General features: G+C 37.3%; 1 protein-coding gene across 7 annotated transcripts in view; it reads left to right on the forward strand.

Moving 5' to 3' along the window:
* TBC1D1 (TBC1 domain family member 1) overlaps positions 1-20,916 on the forward strand; it is a 98,551-nt gene that overhangs the window by 61,415 nt on the left and 16,220 nt on the right. For 5 of the 7 annotated variants that reach the window (XM_077782801.1, XM_077782799.1, XM_077782800.1 and 2 more), the window contains 6 exons: positions 876-1,165; positions 2,189-2,317; positions 4,604-4,723; positions 5,884-6,023; positions 16,401-16,586; positions 20,220-20,381. In XM_077782801.1, coding sequence (XP_077638927.1) covers positions 876-1,165; positions 2,189-2,317; positions 4,604-4,723; positions 5,884-6,023; positions 16,401-16,586; positions 20,220-20,381 — 1,027 coding nt within the window. Of the gene's footprint in view, positions 1-875; positions 1,166-2,158; positions 2,318-4,603; positions 4,724-5,883; positions 6,024-16,400; positions 16,587-20,219; positions 20,382-20,916 lie in introns of all 7 variants that reach the window. The other 2 variants (XM_031504561.2, XM_077782802.1) reach the window with 2 other exon arrangements.

Genomic DNA, 20,916 nt, shown 5'->3' on the forward strand with positions numbered 1-20,916 from the left:
ATAAAATATGATATAACATCATCTGAATTTTACAACAGTGTGCAGCAAAACAAAGGCTATAATTAACATGCTGCCAATCCTAATCTGACTTGTTTTAGCCCTGAAAGTTTATACCATGAATGCAGGACTGTATTAAAAGAAACATAAAACTAAAACAGGAAGTAATTTCCCTATTTGTGTGGTTAGAAAACTTTTAGTCTGTATAAAATACAAACAAACAGCATGGAAGAAGCTAGTCTTCTTCCCTGGAGGCAGCCTAGCACTCTGCAGGCTTAGATATACAGCTATTGATTCTGCTGTAATGCCTGCTCACCTGCAGACTCCTGACGCCATGTAAACAAGAGTCTGCACTTTCTGCTTATGTTTTTGAAAGAATGGCTGATTCTGCAGGAAATACACAAGGTGAGGAATAAAGAAAATACATGACTTGGGGTTGAAACAGGCATCTAATCATAGGCTTAAGTTCTTCGTGTGAATCTGCAGGTAGACAAGGGGAATGTTACATGGTTAGATGGGTTACTAAAGGTACAGCGTTCTACAATGCTGTATCAATGCTGTATCGATGCTGCCACCCTTTTCACTGTTAGCCAAACGTCACCCTTTTGTTCTGACACTATTTCTTTTGACTTGTATTCAACATACTATAAAATACAATTACTCTCAAAATTACTCAAAATTTTCACTGAAAAGTAAAGACTCTGTTTTGTTGGCCTAAGAAGGACATAAAACATCAAACATCTTTTTTTGACCTAGCTTGATAAAAATGTGTGTGTTTGAAGAAGATGTCTATGGGATGTGAATAATGACATGGTACTGCAATCTCAAAGATGGATTCTAAGCCCACATATTGATAACCTTATTTCTTACACTGCTAGGAGCCACCATTGTGTGAAAAGGAGAAAGACAGACTTCCTACACTTCCTGCAGAAAATGCTGTCAAGACCAGTGGATCACTGGATGATCTCTGCAGCGACACAGAGGATTTCTCTCTGGAGCAGTCTGTTACATTGCCCCAGCAGAGCTTTCGGAGGCGAGCAAACACACTCAGCCATTTACCAACAGAGAACCAGGAATCTCTGGGGCCTGTTGAAACATCACCATCTGTTCCTCAGAGGAAACTTATGAGGTATCACTCAGTGAGCACAGAGACTCCTCACAAACGAAAGTAAGCCTTATTGAAAGCAGGCTATGATTTTGTTTGTTGAAGGCATATTTGGGGATGATAATTGCCTACCAGGTATGTCCTCTTAATGGATGAGATGCAGTGTGTCACTCCTTGGAGGTTTGTAGGTATTCTTTTTAAAAGCACCTTTAGCCTTATGTGCTTCACAGGGGAAAAAAGACATGAGACGTGTAGTTCCACAGTATATGTCACAAACTGCTTGATTCAGTTACATTTGTCCAAGCAATCATTTTTGTTGTTTTGATCTATGAGCAGTATAAATAAATGCTACTTCTTGTTTTCTATTTACAGAGAAAAATCCTCTGTGATCCTGAAAACCTTACTAGTTGGTGATTTCATATGTAGCTTTGAAATAGCACACACAAGTGACTTAAAGTGCCTAGTTACTGGTAGAGCTGGGGCTTTTGTCTACCTTTTCATTGAGCTTATGTAGATTTTACTCACAAAAACAAACTACTATTTGCTTTAATATGAATATTCTTCAAGTTGTCCTACTTCAAAGGCCTGCCTCTGCATCTCTAGTTCCCTCTTAACTTTATGGCAGTTTTGTCCCTTCCTTCTATCTGGCTTTTTCCAATTACTGTTAAAGTACTTCTGTATTTCACTTCTCATTCATTGAAACTCTTGATCATATGCCTGACTTTCTCATCGAAATCAAGGGGAAGCACATATAAAGAAAAAGAAAAGGGGGTGTTAGTGCCATTTTTGGTGAGTTATAATTGGTCATATTCTGAAATGCCTTGCCTGTAAATGTGAATTTGAGACTTTGCTGATTGGGTTAAAAAAAAGTTCATGTTCTTACAGTTACTGCATTAACTGTGAAAAACATAGGAAATGTCTCATTTACATATGCCAGCTCCATTTCGAAGATTAGAGAAAGGGTTTCATTTTTTTTTTCCCTCCTTTCCTTTTTTTCTGTGTTGTTCTCTGTGCTACCTCAACTCCATCACTCTGGTTGGAATCCGCACTATATGGTGTGAATGAATCTGACGGCAAATCTAAAAGTTCTTCTGGTCAACTTGCACGTTCTCCTACTCTAGCTCGTCTTAATCCCTCGGCCTCTTCACCCAACTTTTTAAAATATCTAAGGCATAATTCAAGTGGAGAACCAAGTGGGCATTTTGCACAAAAAAGGTGAGCTAGTACCTGCAAATAGTTTGGGGTTGGGTTTGTTTTTCTATGTCATAGCTATGAAACTCTATAGCACAAATAATTGAAACAATTTAGTATAGACCAAAGATGATAGATTTTTATGGGGGAGAGAGCTCTTTATCCACCACTGAATGCAGAGCTAGTACTTAAATAATTAGTTGTTTTAATCAATCAAATTCTTTCAGACACTGGCTCCTTCTTTAGAGCTAGTTGTTCCAAAGCAATTTGTTGTTATGCAGCAGACAGCAGCACTCCTTAAATTGTTTGAGGGGTAAGTTGCCAAGAACCTGAGAGCTCACTCTGTCTGTCCTTCCTGAAGCATTTGATTCTGTCCTTTGTTCATGGTAACACAAAAACACTGTTTGTTTGTGCCTGACATTAAAAGCAAGTTGACCAAGTAGTTACATGAGGCAAGAAGCAGCAGGAATATGGAGAGCTGAGAGGAAAAAAACCCACCACATACAACCCCACCACCATCCCCACTCCTCACAAAACAAAACCCCAAGAATAAACAAAAACCCCAACCCATCAACCCATTATTTGTCTTGATTACTTGCAGCAATATCAAATTATGCTTCTCCATGCCTTCTTTCTTAAAATATAGACAGAGAGCATGGAATAAAAGGATATTAACACTTGTTTCCGTGAGAACCTGAAACTGAGTGGCTCCCTAAAAATCATAATTTCTTAACCCCTTGAGCCAAAACTGCTTATTTCAGCTCAAAAGGCTAATGAGGCCGAATGTCCTCAGAAGCACTGTCAACAGTCACTGTCATTGGCAAGCAATTTTTATTGCTATTGCTGTTTATTTTTTGGTTTTGTTCTCTTGTGTGAAAGTTTCCTGTTTCCCCAAGGTGCTGATTTTTCTAAACCTAAGGAAATACACAGCTGAGGATGCTGCTTCACCAGTTTCTTCAGTTGCTGAGTACTAACTAGAATCTCTTAATTCAGCTTTACCTCAGAAGTATGACATAGCTCAGGCAGGAAATTAGAGTCTGCAGAATCCTGTTCACTCTCAATTTAATAAGACTGTGATTCTGTATGCACAGTTACAACTTCTACTTTCCTTTCCCCATCTCTTAAGGGTATGCCATATTGAACATCTAAGCAGCAAAACTGAAAATGGAAATTGATAGGCATGTCAGTTGGGTTAATGAGTTTAAATGAATACAGTCAAGCTTCCCAATTCTGTAAGTGAAATTACCATGTAATTGTAATGGATTTACAATGTAATTGTAAGTGAGCCCTATTTGCAGGGCACACCATGGTACAGCCTTATCTTCTTTATTTCAAAACCAGCTACTAAAGAACCTGTTACACTTCATGCCAGTGATCATCCCAGAGTATTCTACCCTCCCCCTCCCCTTTTATTCACATCTTCAGGAAACAGTGCTAAATGCCATCCAAATAGAACATTACAGTTTATCAGAAACAACTCTTTCTTAAGCTTACTTTTTCAGGAGTAAATTCTCCTACTCATGTGGCTTTGTGTAGTGTCTCAAAAAAGGTCTTCTATTATCGTCAGCCGAGTAATTTTCCATATTTTCACTCCATGCAAAAACTTTTCATTATCTGAATTATTCTTACTGTATTCTATTAACCTTCTTCTGAGTATGTTTCAGACTTCTTATTTTAAAAGACACTTAAATAATTCTTTTAAATGAAAAGAATTTCAATTAAAAGAATTATGGGCCAGAAGACTGTGAAATTTGATTAGCGCTTCTGTCTGTTGCATAAACAGAGCCACAATCTTGAATGATCAGTCAGAAGGCCTAGCTTTTAACTTTAAAGTTCCAAGTTTGTCTGAATAAAACCCTGTTAATGCTTTACAAAATAGTTTTTGCCAAAGTCTTATTTTTCATTTGCCACCACACTGATTATCAGTGTCAACTTTTCCTAACCTTTTTCCCTGAACTTAATTGGTCATTGAAACTCATATTTAAGAAAATGTGATAAAGTTGGCAATGGTTTTTATTAGATTAAAGGAATTTATTTGAAACATGCACTAAGAATCTTGCAATATAGCAAAAATAATAACTCTTCTGGAAGTACATTTATATACATTGGAACATTCTGGTTTGCCCAAACAAATATCTCTCTCAAAGTAGGACTTTGTTAGCAGTTTTAGTTTTGACTGTGGTTTCCTTGATATTCAGACCTTCAGGATTTAGCTGCCTTTTGTTTGAAACTTAGGAATGTGTATTGTTTTTATTCTGTGGATCTATACTTCTTTGTTCTAAACTGTACTTTTCCCAACTGCACTCTCAGCGTCTCCTACCGTACTGCCTTAAGGAAAAAGCTTCATTCTTCCTCTTCTGTGCCAAATTTCTTAAAATTTCTGGCTCCTGTAGATGAAAATAACACCTCTGACTTTAGGAGCACAACAAGGTAGGGTTCTCTATAAAGCCTGGAGGTAAAACTGTATTTTCAAAGATTTCTTTGTCTGAAATATTTCAAATGCTTCTTGCACTTGCAAAGCCTGATTTGTGCAAAGGTTCACCTGCGTGTATTCTGCATGTAACTGCTCTTCAGAAAATTAAGCTATCCCAGACTACTCTCCCATTAGGATGGCAGATCTTAGTCATTTTTTATGTTGCAATGGTCATGCAACTTCTATCTGTGTATTTCTGTGATTATTCCTGACACAGGAGAATTTTCACTTAAGAGAATATATGATTCATCCTAAGCAATGTCAGTGTCTTCAAACTGGAAGGAGAGGATGACCTGTAAAATGCTCCTCCCTGTTGCTGCCAGAGCTATCTGGATTTCATTTATCCCTTTCAGCTTCTACAGAGACTCATGTAACCATTTAGCTAATAGCTGGAATAAAGCAATGAATACTTCAGAGTTCTAACAGATGAAAGTTATTAGTGGGATTTTTAATAGAAAAACAGCATTGTTCCTCACTATTTCATTTTGTATTCTGAATAAAAACCTCTTTATGGCATGTGTGGATGACATCAAAGGAATAATATCCAAGGTTCTTAGATTTTGTTCCCAAGTTTCTTGCGTATTTCAGAGGTAGACTTGCTAACAGAAAGGTTTAAAGTTTTTCTCCCGGTCTGTGTCTGGGGAAAGTATATTGCATACCCAGTACACAGAAGGTTGGAAGTTCAGTTGGTGTTTATAAAGCTCCTTGATGAGTTCTGATAAAAAGCATCAGCAAGTCTTTGTGTCTCCTATGAATAATTGCTAAGTTTTATGGATGGCATGTAAATAGTGTAATGGTAAAGCTACATTATTGTGTATATATGTTAAATATGTTCTGATTAATGTCCTGCTGCAAGAAAACTGAAAATTAATTAAAACTGGAAAGAGTAGACTGCACAGAGCTGCCAATCCCTGTTTGTGAACCTCAGTGCTGTTTGCAGCCACGTGTAAGCCTCTGCCACAAAGCAAGTTCCACCTTCCTACCACGGCGAGCTTGGTCCAGCATGTGCACAGCACGCTGCACTCCCAGGGCAGTGGCCCCTGGGCTCCCCAAGGCTGTGTGGCTGCTCCTGGCACACCCAGGTACCTCACAAGCTGTTCTGTGTTTGCCCTTCCAGCAACTACGAGTCCCAGCACGGCCAGCAGGCCCTGGACACGGACAGCCCCGTGAGGACTCGGAGGCACTCATGGAGGCAGCAGATATTCCTGCGAGTGGCCACCCCTCAGAAAGCCTGTGATTCTCCCAGCAGATACGATGGTAAAGCCTGGGCTTGTTTGCTTCTGTCAGCTTATTGTGTATGTAGTGTGTGAAGCGTGAATTGTGTCCACCAAGGGGATCTGTTTGCCTAGTGTTCTGTTTGTACTGTCATTGCAATTTGCCACCTATTTTTTGGTAATACTCAGCTCATTAGTTGTTGAGGTTTTACATTTCAGCTTCACATATAAATTGTTTCTATTGCCTCATGCTAACTAGCCATGAGTACTAGTTTAATGAGTTCTGGGGAAAAAACGCATCACCAAGTATTGTGCTGAAGAAAAGAGAATGCTTCTATTTCATCTTTGTGTTGAAATATAGAACTACAGAATAGAAAAATCCATGTATACCAACTGGAATTACATTTATTTTATGATCTCATTTAAGTTCTATAGTGCATGCTTTGTTTTCATGTATGCTGCTCTAGTCTGTGACATTTGCCACTTGAGCCATAATTATCCAGTGTTCCCATAATTATTTTGTGAAATTTGTAGAGCTGAAGAACCAAAAGAAAAGCACTGCACATAAACGTGCATGTGCATAATTTTGTGCATTCACTTTATGTAAGCCAATAGTACAAGATAGCACAGGACATGCTGGGGCCAAGAATTCCTGAGAAAATACTCTGGCTCACTAAAGTTTGAATTTCACAGCATGAGCTTTGTAAATTTTAACTTCTGAGTTACCTCTAAGGCCGTTGTATGAAAAATAAGAAAATACATAAGGAAACAGAAAGTAACAGTATCTTATAGTAAATGTAGTAAAAAGTAACCATTTTAATGTCACTGAGGTGTTTTTCTTGCATCTTAAAGTGAGATCTCAATTAACTGGAGCAGGCACATAACCAAAGTGTTTCTATCATTAATGCACTGCTTGCAATGTAATTTGACTGACAGTGAGGTAAGCTGCATATATGGGCACAGATGCCTCTCAAATTTAGTGTACTTCAACATTAAGTGATCTCAGGAGCATGTTGTGTGAACATACAATGTGAAATGCTTTGTTGTACTTAAAGGCATGTTATATGAAGGGCTGTTATATAAAACTTCTATTTTTACAAGTGTGATGTCTCTGTAATAGTCTTACTTGTTTTTGAAAGCCACAAAACCTTCCCATATTAAATAGGAAAATAAAATCCACCTAAATTGCCTACCCAAGCATTTCCTCTGAGACATAATAGCTGCAAGATACAATCTTAACAACCTACAGCTGGGTAAGCAGAATAGTTTGGGAAACAAGTGCAGCCAAAATGGAAAACAGGATGTGCTATTAATAGGAGCAGCAATTTAAAATATTTGGCCTTTTTTCTTCCTTCATTTTCTTTTTCTTTCACTGTACATACTCAGTTTATGAACAGAAGAAAACTCAGAGTCAGGGTTTGGTTTTTTTTTAATTATTTAAAGCAAATACTGGGTTTTTCTATTTGGACTTTTATGCATCTCCTGGAACATTTCTGGCAGTGAAGGATACTCACTTGTTAGCCAGTCTCTGTAGCCTTAAAGAGAGCTGCTGTACAACTGGTCCTACATTGGACTCACCACCACAGATAACCAAGAAACTCCTCTAGTTCCAACATAAATGTAACTACCTATCATTCATCATCTTGTTTTTCGTTCATATTCTGTGTTTTTTAAAGTCTTTCTCACTCTGTTTAGACTGATTTCCTTTCATTTTACAAAGAGCTGATGTATCACCAAAAGATCAATTTCAGCCAAATTGGACAGAGGGCAAAGATTTTAAAGATAACATACTTTGTCATGTTCTGCAAAAGTAAGCATGAAGGGAGGGAAATAAGGGAACATCTGTGATTTATGAGTTTCCCTTTATAGACAGTCTCCACTGACCAGTTTCTCCCTTCAGGTGCCATGGCCAACACCCTACTACAGAGTAATCTGCAGGAGAGGAGTAAGGAAAGAAGCTGGGAAAGGGATGTGTTTAAAAGCTAGTTATTCTCTCAGCCAAGAGACCCAGATATCCATGACTCAGAGATTATACAGGTTTTCAAGTTTAGCCTGGGCTGCTTTACTAAACTTTGGGTTAAAGGTAAAATCCACTAGGATGCCTGAACTCTGCATTGGTTTGACCACATGTGGGCAGGCATTGTCAACAAAATGAAACTGCTCTGTGACTGCAATTTCTCTGGGTTGTAATGAGTAAATTGCACATAAGAATATGTCAGTTGTCACAAAAACTACAGACAGCTTTAAGCTTTATATTCACTGAAAAACCTAGGGTCTGACATTTGTAGTTTTGTTTGTATAGGCAGGTGGTGAGCTGAATCTCAAGGTGCAACATATTCACTGCTCTCTGTGTGGTTAACACAGCAGGATATGAAGGTGTATTTACTAAAAGTTAAAAATAAAAAGAAACCCCAGACAAGTGGTACATAGCTTTTGCTGAAATTTTGATCTTACACATTTGAGGTACTGAATTAATAAAAGTCTGATATCCTGAGTTTCCAGTTGAAGCTTGAACAGCTTAAACAGGACTGAGTCCCACTGTCTTCCACTTTGGAATCCTTTAATTCTGTAGGAAGTAGGAAGTGCTCATAAATAGTTTGGGCTAAAACTTCATTTTTCATAGTTCAGGTGGAACAAAATGATTACTGGTTGTGCTTTGGGGGTTGCTTCATTAATTACCGAGCAGAGAGCACAGCTTGTTTTGCAGACACCATTATTTAAAAGGAAGTATGTACTATACATGAAAGATGGTATTTTGTCCCAAATCAGTAGAAGAAAAATGCTTCAGATAGATATGTTAGCTGTTTTTTCTTGCCAGTTGAGATTCCTGCCTTTTCTGATCTATGCTCAGCAAGGCAAGCACTCTGAGACAGCACACAGCCTTGTAAAGAAACCATTACTTTTGGTTGTTGTGGGAGCAAAGCCCCATATACATGTCCTTTTCCAGCCACTTTCTGCTTGTTGATGCTGCCACTTTCCTCTTCCCCCAGTATTTTTCCCTGCTTCTGTACATAACTTTACAATTAAGCACATCAGAGAACTATTATGCAATTTGCTGCCTGACAGGAGAGCCAGGTGGATTCCTGGTGAGCCTGGAGATGAGGCTGATGTCCAGTTTGAAAACCTAAAAAGGGTTTTCTACATGAGTGAAATGATCTGTAGGATTTCTAATACTTTACAGCTGGTAGCTGGAGGATGGAGAGCTGAATTATGCTAGTTCCATTGTAGCAAGCTGCAGTTCAGGTTCTCCAGCCTCGACTGCTGCTGTTAGTGGCTTCCCCTGAGCTGTTGTGACTCTGCGAGGGTGTGGAGAGCCAGGGGGCAGCGTTTCCACCTGCAGACACGCTGTCTCGTCTCGGAATTCTGTTTCTGTCGTTTATTTGTGGGAGTGTAATGAGTGTTGAATCCTGCAAAGTGGACAGACAGAAAAAGGGAAGCACAGTCTCCTTACAAAATGGATCACACTTTGATCTGTTACAATGCTACATTTATCTCAAAAGAAGGCTTTTATTATTCTTTTTCTAAAGCTCTGTCCCTCCTACTCACTGTCTTAAACATTCTAAGTAATAAATGTGTTTCCTCAGTTATTTGATTTTTACCTTAATACCTCCCCACCCTACTTGCAGGCAGATATTCCTACTTCTGTAGCATCACTCAAGGGCCATATTTTTTTTTGGCTATACAGGTGGTCTAGGACTCTTTAGTTCTCTTTTCACTGGTAAAAAGGTGAAGGGAACAACAACTCAGTGATCCAGATGAAGCATGGAAACACTCAAAGGCACAAATTTTCAGTTGGCTCAGTTTTCTGGTCCCACTCACAGTATTACACAAGCAATAGAGCAGGCAGGGACAAGTGTCTGGAAGGTGAAGGTGGATGCCCTTACTCTTCTCAGGAGCAGGGCATCCTTAAATCTGTGTAGATTGATAATGAAACATCATCTTGCACTTCAGTGCAGCAAGATATTCACTTACATGTATTCAGCATCTACAAATCTCTGTGCATTGGACAATTTTCACAGACTTTTCACATATTGACTGTTCAGAATTGGTCATAGTAGTAGAACTGTTTTTCAGGTTGTCAGAAACTCCCAGCACAGTCAAGTCAATTGCTGGATTTAAGGGGGATGTAAATAGTTTTTGAAGCAAATGGTGGGAAAGTGATGGCACTTGTTGGAGCTTTCTTGCTGAGGGAGGTGTGTTGGAAGTAGACAACAAGATTTTTGTAACAGCTATGTCAGTTTTACTGTTGGAGAATGGATTTGTTTTAATGTGGGCAATGTGTAATGAACTTACCAGTTGAACAGTGAAAGAAGTTGAAATTCAGAGCAATGAGATGCTTGTACCACTTTGCAGTACTCAGCAAATAAATTCAGATAAAAAATACAACTACATTTTATTTTAGACCTTGAGTTGCAGGGGGAAAATGGTATAGAAAGCACAAGTATCTCTGTAAGGAAAATGAACTTGATTCATTAATTAAAATTAATTTGGTTTCAGCCTCTGTCAGATAGGGGTGTCAAACTGTTAAATCCTAAGTGCTGAAGAAAACTTTGAATTTGAAGAACTATTATTCTTTAAACCAGCTGTAGTTAACACCTACCTACCTGTTTATGTGATTTGTGGTGTGGCTATATCTCTTGATTATTAAGGTGAATTTTTTAAAAATAATTTTGTAGTAGCATTGCAAATACAATAAACTGTTGCTATAGCAATACTATAAACTGTACTATAACTTTATTCTGTGCCTGAAGTGTTTATGGGGTGTAAATTATTTGTAATATGTTTGCCAATACTGTTGTAGCAGCACAGTTATTATTAATTAAAACCAGTTGGTTATAATTGGTTACTCAGTTCTGCTCCTTTCAGAGCACATATGTGCTCAATCTTGATTTGTGGTACAGAAGTTTGGCTACAGCCAGTAAGTATACGGTTAATGTTTGGTGGCTTCTGTGCCCATTGAAATATCAGGGCATTCCTTTCTCAGGGATTGATAATATTAGCACATGAGATTAATTTGGAGGTAGTGAGTACTTTTTAAGAAGTCTTGGCCTTAAAAGAAAAGTCCAAAGAATCGTTCTGAGCTGATTTTAATCAATGGTGTTGAAATACACAATTTTTCAAGAATTCCTCATTCAGCCATTGCTTTAAGTTGTATGTCAGATTAGAAGAACTTGTTGGTTCTTGTGATTCTGTATCTCAAGCTTTCTGATTACAGAAGGCTGGTGGTCATTTTACTACATCTGATTATGAAGTTAAATATTCCCAGCAGCTTTGTGAAATAATAATAATATTATTATGTCCTTGGTTAGAGAAGTTTGTCTTTCTCTTTATTTCTGTGCCATGTGTGAAATAAGATGTTGTACTACCTGAATGGAAAATCTGAAGAGAACTAAGGATGTCGTTGATGTCTTTTCTTTTGGCAATTGAATCTTAAATGATGTGAAATTCTCTTGTTTGTTTGCCAAGCTGAATTTTGTAAAGTTTAAAATGCAACAAAGTAACATAATATAGTAAATAAAAGGCTTAATAGATTCTTCTGTCCACATTTTTACCATATCTTGTCTGACTTTTTAACCCCAGAGAGTGGATGTGACTAGTAAACCGTGCATGTAGAGAGAGCCACAATTCCATAGTGAGGATGGTGTTAATGCATTATTATTGAACCTCCTCCCTATCAGCCCTTCCTTTCTACTTGAAGCATTGGAATTTCTAATCAAAGATGAATCTTGTCTTGATTTTGGCAGTTGAGGTTGGTTAGACTAAGTGAATCTGAAAGAACGTTTTTTAAGTATAGGCTTTTAGGTTGGTTCGTCACTTAAACCTTGTTTAATACTAAGGTGAATTGATCAGGAAAATATTTGATAAACTAATTTTTTCTTAGTGATTTACAAATGAAATATCCCTGTTCATGTAATTTCTGATCAGATATTGTCTGTTTTAATTACTACTGAGGTCATTCACCATCTTTCCATGTACAGACTTTCTTTAGTGTGGGCCCTGATAGTAATATATCATGATACTTCTTTCTTAATCTTTTGTACTTTGTTTTTTGTGTCATCTTTGCATTTAAGAGTTTTGTGTAATGCATCTGTTGATCCTTCTGGACTGTAGGGATACTCTGTACCTTAGGGTTGAAGCACTGCCATGTGAAGCCAACAGCTAAGTATAAATGAATAGATGAGCTGTACAAATTCCATCTCAGTCCATTGTTCCTACTGGCCTTGTCCTTTGTTGGGTATTATAAGTGTTGGAAGCATAAGAGGAGTGCTTTTAAAGTACATATAGATGTGCTAGAATATTTGAGCAACATTTCCATCTGGTTCATGAGAAGTGTCATCTGAAATTCAGTACCTTTAAGAAGTTCTCACAAGCCCAGGGAAGATGGTGTTTTCCCAGTGAAGTGCAGTTTCTTGGGGAATCCTTGGTTTTGACCCACACACTTATAAAATTCCATTGTGCTGAAGAATAGTTCTGAAGTGTAGTCCAAGTATGAACCTCAGATGGAAAATTACCATAAAAATTTTATTGATCAAATATACTAATATTGCCAAGTCCTCAACCTTAGAAAACAGAAGTGCAATAGAAGTGCAATAGGCTTGTAGGAGTAGCATGTATGGAGGTTTTATATGGAATTTTATATGGAAGCAAAGGAAGCAATATATTTGAAAGGAGTTAGGGTCAGGTCAAACGTGGAATAGGAGTCAACAAAAGCTGACTAAGTTGGCAGATGAACAGGGAAGCAGTCTTTCAGTGTGTGCTGAAGCATTCAGATCCCGCTTAAGTGCACCTACTAATCTCATAAAAGTTCTGAAGGGTACACATTGCTTGGATGTTAAGACATGGCAGTTTGGCTCAGTGGAATGTGAGCTCCCAGTTAGATGCAGTTGAATTGCTCCACTGTTTATCTTTACTTTCTCTGCTGTCCTCCAGATCCCCGGTGTGTGTGCAATACTCAGTTCCTTGTCACAGTAGCTCTGCTCTTGTCTGTTCTGGATCTGGAAGCTGGGTGATACGTCTCTCTATCACCTTGTATGTTCAGGGACATGGGTTAGTGCTGACGTACCAAATGTCTCCGTTTTTTATTTTGCTTTGAGGGATTACCTTCACGTCCCACCTTCCTCCCTCCTTTAGCAGCCAAACAGCTGATGTAACTCCGTAGACTTCTGACAGGCCACTAGAGCAGTTAAACAGGTTTATTTTGCGTTCTATAAATCTTGCCAGCATGCAGACAGGAAGGAAGGCAGCTTTTGAATGTCTTGCACTTTATCAGAGTAGACTTTAGACTTTCTGTTAAATGTCCTCAAGTGATAAGAAGCAAAAGAAAAAATAGAAAAGGAGTTGCTGTTTGGAAGGCAAAATCGATCCTAGGATTCTTCACAGAAGCATTAGAGGTAGGGTTGATAATCATAATTGTTCAGCTTATAGAATTTTGTAACCTTTTGTTTTGCTTTTATAGCCTTAAGCATTATTTCTTTCAATGAATACTGATTTTATCAGATTAGTCAGCAAGAGATGGGAAATTTTCATCCTAAATGGAAGCAGGACTGTGGTCTTCAGTAATTAATGCTTTGCAGCAGTTCAGGTGTTGTCACAGTTTGACCACTGGAGAACGACAAGTAAGTAATGTCTCTGATAAACTTGTGAATTTGGTACTTGAAGACCAATCCCTGAAATTTGACCTGGGGAAGTGGGATGTGTAAATTAAAGACTGGAATATTCTAGATGTTGAGTGTGTTCATTCTTGCTTTATGAATGCAGTGTGTTTTGCCAGCCTGGGTTTTTTTGGGTTTAGGGCTTTTTTAGCAAGTAGGTAGCCATAGACTGTGTCTGGACATCGTCTATTATTTTCTAACATATTAGTGCATATATGCATACATAAAATCACAATACACATCTGACGCTAAGAGATGCATAAACTACTGGGATGATGTGTAGAAGAGACTTGTTTCCCCCAAGATGTGCCTGCCTTCCATATTGGATGCTGTGAGAATGGAACGTGAATGTAAGATGTGAACAGACCACAGACAGTGTACAGTATATAAGGGGTTTCCTATCTAGATCACTTTTATTTTTTTGCATTGGTGTATGGTGAGCATTTCTGTTGATTCCTCTTTCTTATGGTGTCATTATTGTATGCAGCCTTAGAGGAAATTAACAACTTCCCTTGATGATTGTCTTTTTATTTCTTTATTATTTTATTCAAAAAATATATGAATTTTACTAGCATTATCCTTAAAAGCATTTCCCTTTAAATATTTCTTAATATGCACTAAGGAAAATTGTGATCAAAGGTACTATTTTTAGAAATTCTACATAAAAATGTAGAGAACATTGTTGACAACATAGTATGTGCATCAAAACCTACAATTGCATCAAAACCAGCAATCAAATAAAAATAATTTTCCTTTCATGGTCAATATAAGTTGAAAATTATTGAGTGTGTGTATCTTCTGTATGTGCTGACATTTGCCTGTAGCTCTTTCATAAATGCAGATCTTAGCCCATTGATGTCTTTCCATTTACCTGTAAAGAAAAATGATTAATGTTTCCCAGTTTCTTTTAATGAATATTATAGTCTCTTCATTGTATTGTTACTTTTCATAACCAGCTGTATTTTTGAGTGCACCTGTCAGTTTTCCTGTTTTCTTTGCAAAGATGGTGATTGCCATTAAATTGTCAAATATTTGACCTTTGCCTAATTCTCATTCCCATGATGTTCATTGTTCTTTGAAATGCTGTAGACACCAGATATGTGGGTATCTACATCTATATCCAGAGTGTAAGGTTGTAAAGATTTAAATTGTTTTGCTACCTGAAAATGTTACACTCTTTTTTATACATGTATTTTAACCCTAGACTTTGTGGTGGCAAGAAAATAAATATTGTATAAGGAAACGGGTGGTATTTGGAGCCACTCTGCTTCTCTCTGACTCTTTGAGAGGGGAAGATTGACAGTGGCAAGACTTAGAAAAGCAGAAGTGAACAGCTGTGAACATTTCCATTCTTAGTCATTTGAGCTCAGTTGTTTGAGTACCTTCAAACAAACAAGGAAAGGAGAGCTGCATATGAACTGCGTGAGTGAAAGCAGAGTGACAGTCTGGGCAGAACTTGAAGGGGGAAAAGCCTTTATTTTGTTAGTTTTGAAGAACTGGGATGATGTGTGTGTGTTTAATTCAAAACCTTTGCCACCATGCTAGGCAATGATAAAGACATGGACACTGAGCTGCCTTCAGAATAATTGCTTCAGGAATGCTCCTTCTGCAGGAGCTGTTTGAAATAGCACACATAGATGTACTTGTCCTTGGCTGGCGAGTTTGTGGATGGATTTTGTTGCACTAACTTTAAAGCATGTATAGCTCAGGGAGCCATTTCATAGCCATTCTGGTTGGGTGAAGAAGTGCTGTTGCTATGGCCTTCTGTTTAAGATTTGGTAGGAAGAGATTGGTTGCTTAGACTACTCATTTTAAAGTTGGTGAATTGAGTAATTTTTCTTCTAGATACAGGTTGTGTCAAAAACTCCTGAGCCTCCAGGGAAGTTATATAAAACAATAAAATTAAGTAATACTGCAGCAGGTATTAAGAAAAAGTATAAAAGCTTGTGCTTCTTACATTGATTACTTGATTTAAAACAATGTTATATACCCTTTCCCTAAAATAAATGATTTTTCAATTTGCCTGAGATTTATTTAATGTTCACTATCTTTTGTAATGTTTTTAGTCCTAGAAATGCCTTGCATGCTTGACAAAGTTATATATTTTGTGGTAGGCCATCTGAAGCCAAAAGAAGAAGTGCAGAAGGCTATAATATGGTTAAAAATGAGAAGTGAAAAAAGCATGTCTTAAGTGCCTGTCTCTCTTTCCACCTATTTACTTTAAGAGCTGGTAATCATCCCATTGTATGGCCTTAGGTGGTGGTGTGTTTGTGCAGCTAAGGGCGTTTTCTTTGTTAAACACGCTTTAGAGATTATTCTTTAAATTATGTGGGTGCTCTATTTGATTATATCTGCTATTTGAGTCATGCCACATTTCAGCTGTAGGTTATTGTTTTTGTAATTTCTCAAACTTGCTTTTTCCTTTCAGTTCTCTGCATGTAAAGTTGTAATTAGCAAGATATGATCTTGGTGTGTGGTACAATGTTTTTACCAGGTTATAGAAAAAAATATTTTAGAGAAAAAAATATTCTTTAGCCTGTATGATTCTTATTCTGAAGCAGCTTTTAAGTCTGTTTGAAACTGTCATTTGGGAAACTTTGCTTCATATTGCTACTTCTTACCTATTTATCTATCTAAATGTAGATGGATACATGATTTAGTGTATATATGTAGATGTGTGTATCTATATATGTGCAGTCCCTTCACTGTCCCTTCATTCACTTCTTCATGACATCCAAGTAGTTAACAGCAACTTCTCTTTTTTAAAGATTACTGTGAATTGGGAGATCTTCCACCCAGATCCCCATTGGAACCAGTGTGTGAAGATGGCCCCTTTGGGCCCGTGAAAGAAGAACGGAAACGAACACCCCATGAGCTTCGTGAACTGTGGAAGAAAGCCATTATTCAGCAGATACTGCTCCTCAGAATGGAGAAAGAAAACCAGAAGTTACAAGGTTGGTGAGCTACATCCTACTGCAATACAGACTCACCTTTTGGTTTTCTCTGTGGCCTTGGTAGTGGAATGCACCAAACCTTAATGAAACTTTCTAGGAGCCCACAGGTAAATCAGATTAGCAATATCTCCCTCAGCACTCCTTAGTGTAGGTGGAAATGTATGATAATTTTTTTATTGCTTCACCTTATTATTAGTTTACTTGATCTGAAGGGACACTCTCTTTACCGTCACTGGGGTTTTTTGACTAGTGTCTAGAAGCTCTCACAAGGAATTCAGCATGATCAGTATCATGAACTGAATTCTTTTCTACATTCATATCCACAGGTCCTTGTCTGAGTATTGGTCATTGCAATGTTGTGTTTAGCCAGTCTTGAGGCTCAAAGGAAGTTCTTAAAGAGGTTGTTGTGGACTCGAAACTATGGGTTCCTGCAGTAGTACCCACGCTGTACAGCAAAGTTTCTGCAGAGTGGTAATGACTTAGATCAGTCCAAAGGGACTTGAGAAACTTTGCAATTTGCAGTTGTTGTTAACCACAATTTTTCTGTGAATGACTTAGCTGCAACAAGTCCATTTTGGTGGCAATTTTTACACATAAAGATTAGATATATGCAGAATCACAAGTGATTGCCTTTGAGAGCTGCTCCTTTGAAGATATGAGTGATAAGGACAGAAATTTTTATCTGGGTGATTTTAGATGTTCAGGAAGGGAGTAGGCACCTGAACCTTCAAAAGGGGTGGTACCTGGCATGAAAATGGCAATATTTCTTTCTCAACTTGAGGAAGGACAGACTTCCAAGAAGTGTGTAGAGAGAGGGCCCAGCTGTATGAAAAGTTCATTACACCAAACATTAAATCCTTCTTTAAACTCTGGCTAAGACACATGGCTGGAAAGACACAACAGCTCTTGGATACTGGATATGGCCTGTCAAAGCACTTGGCCCACCTGTAGGCTGTTTGCTCCCAGCAGTGTAGCTCTCCTATTTCAACCCCACTGAAGAAAGAACACCTGGCACCCGAGTTTCCTAAGAACCCCACAGGTGACAAGCATGTTCCCAGCAATGTACTAGCTAAACCAGTAAAATAAAATATGACAATGGATAGCAGATATAGAGTGTCCTTGGCCAGAGGCTGAGGCAATCTGAAGAGGTGCTAAGAGAAATGTTTATACAGTCTCTTCAAGCTTAGAATAGTGCTATTGTAAAAGAGCTTCTGTAACTTTTTTATGGCATTTGAAAATAAATTTTCTCAGTTTTGTGTATTTATATTCCTGATTTTTAAAAAAATTCTCTTGTATTCAAATTATCTGAATTTACAGCCTGCAGTCAAATTTTTGGCAAGTGCAGGTCATTCATATCCATACACATTTTAGCAAGTTTAACTAGATACTCCAGTTTTGTCTGCCCAAAAGAAAAAATTGCAAAACCATCGCACATATGTTAAGATGAACATGTTTAAAAAGCCAGTTAGTGAATGAATGAGGTGGGTGTTGGCAGAACTGATGGCCCAGCTGTGCTGTATGCCCTGTGGGGTGAGGAAGTTGTCCTAGGTAGTTGCTGCATGAAGAGCTCAGATGGTGAGACAATACAGAATGCAGAATACAACAGATGACTGCTGCAGTGAGCACAGCATCTTTACTAGTAGTGCTTATGTGTGATATTGGGTAGTGTCAGTATCTAAAAAACTTGTTGATAAAGGTATATTCTCACCTCAGTCCTCACAAGTCACATTTTTGCACATAGCATAAGAAGACTGAATAAAGCAAAAAAAGTCTGAAAAGTTGCCAAGTACCAGAAAACATTTGTTTGCAGAAGATTAAAATATTAAAAGATTTATCCAAGTTTGTTTTCCTATAACCTGAAATTTAAATGCCCTTTTTTTTAGTTATATTCTACAATACCATCTGTGTTTTAAGGTTTTTAGTATTCTCATTTATAAATGTGTTGGTTTTGAACTGACAAAAATATGAAGAAGTTGACAAATAGTTTAGATAGACTGAATTTCTTTTAATGTGAACACACAGTTATAATAAAACTGTGACTGCATGTATTTCATGTATCTGTAGTTAATTACTGAATTAAAAATTAAATATTCTGAGGTCCAAATTGTGCAAACAGGTAACCTCACAATTCATGTGAATAACCTCATTGAGTGAAGTAATTCACATGTGAAAGCAACTTGCCAGATATAAACAGTTCTTTTCAGTTTTTAAAATCTAGATGCTTATGTAATCAGTGGGAGTACAGGACAAGATAACCCTTTGTGGATCTCAGAATTCAATAATCTAAAAAACCTGAATTGCAGATACATATCTCAGAAGAAGTTGAGTTTAATGTGTTGATAGTGTCATTATGCAATGTAAATGTCAGGCAATTTTTAGCTGTTTATTAAATTTATATAAAGGAGTTGAAAGTACAAATAATGGAGAGTTAAATTATTAAAAGATAATATAATAACATTTTAACATAGATTTTCTCAAGACTGAAATGGATAAGAGTAATTCTATGTATTTCACAGCATACTGTGAAATCCTCAAAAGTAGCAGCAGGCTTATGATATATGGCAGAATGTTCTCAAAATAAGAGTATCTTCTTACCATTACAGTAATGCATCATCACAACACAGAAGTACTGTAAATACATTAGGGCAAATGAATTAAAAAACGTGGTCACTTCATGATACACTATTTCATAAACATAGTTTTAAATCATGTTATTTTTAGGAGAATTGCCTTTTAATTTTTGTTTAATACTATAGATACTTTCCAGACTTTTATGTATTTTGAACTTTTGCTCTGCTTCATTTGCAGTGACTACACAGCCACTTTACATCCTAGTGAAAAATTTGAAACCCATTTTGTTAATTTCTCCATAGATTTCCCACTTTTTATCTCTCCTCAATGCTGTCTTTGTAGCTTCATCTTTGTTTCCATATGGCATTTTCTTTCATCATGTCATCCTTTTAGGAATAGATGACTGACCCTTCTTTCTCTCCTCTTCTATTTTTTTTTAGTTTTATTACCTGCAGAGATCCATCCAGTGTTGCAAAACATGCTGAATTATTTAGTTTACATGATTAACATTTATAAATCCTGTTTTCCAGGCACATTATAGTACAAAAATGCCCCCACAGAAAAAATTTTAAAAGCTTTACCTAGACTCCCTTTGAAATTCTTGCTCTACTTCTAAGCTTTGGAATTACAGTCAGCTACAGAATCATTTTCATTTCTGCCGTGGTTTTTTAATGCTTTCCCAGCTATTGTTTTTACTTTGTTACTATTGTTACGGGGCTGTATACATAACAAATAGATTACTAAATGGGTTTTGTGTTTTCATTTGCTGAAAGTCTTCTGCACTGAAGAGCTGGGAAAATGAAAATTCCTGTTATGAAAGCCTTATGTTTATTTCATTAGTCATCATGTCTCATGTTTCTTCATATTTAGGAGTTGATTAGGAGTAGAGAATTCAATTTAACTGGCCAAACACAATTAATATTGCACATATCCAACCCCAGAATCATGAAATTTTAGATACAAAATGTTTCAGGTGGATAACAAGAGAGTTGTAAGTTAAATTAATCCATTTTACAAGTAGTAAACAATATTAACTGCTATATTCATTATATCACTTTTTAGCATCTGAAAACAATTTGCAGAACAGACGCCTGAAACTTGACTATGAAGAAATCACACCATGCTTAAAAGATGTAACTTTGATTTGGGAAAAAATGTTGAGTACACCTGGAAGGTCAAAGATTAAATTTGATGTGGAAAAAATACACTCTGCTGTTGGTCAAGGTAAACAGTTTGCTTTTTTAATTGTTGAAATGCATGTAAATTGTATCTGAAAAGGAATAATGTGGCCATTTAACCACTCCTTATAACCATATTCTTTCTAGTGCTGTTCCTCAGGCTGCTGACTAAACAAGTAACAACTTTTGGTGCCATCGTGGTTATGAAATGCAAGTACCAGTCCCTTTCAGTGGTAGCTACAGTTGTATCACTGAAGCTACAGCATACATTCTTGAATAACAGCTGCCCTTACCAGGAGAGTATGCTACCTCAGTGTATTACAGTTCTGTATCTGCAAACACCACTTACAGTCTCCCTCACATCTTCAGGGCTGACCAACCACCCCTATCTCCACTGCAGCAAAAATAATTCAACCTAAGGATGTTTTTTAAATGTTCTAAGAAATTGGGCTATCAGTGTTACATTTGCCGTGATTGGACACCAAGGCTTAGGCTGAGTGGTATATGGACTAATTGTGAAGATGGCTACTCCAAGCAGCTTTTTATAGTTCTTTACAAAGCTTTTCAACATGTAAAAAAAG

This window comes from Lonchura striata, chromosome 4 (genome assembly GCF_046129695.1).
Source record: "Lonchura striata isolate bLonStr1 chromosome 4, bLonStr1.mat, whole genome shotgun sequence".
NCBI classification, from domain to species: Eukaryota; Metazoa; Chordata; class Aves; order Passeriformes; family Estrildidae; genus Lonchura; species Lonchura striata.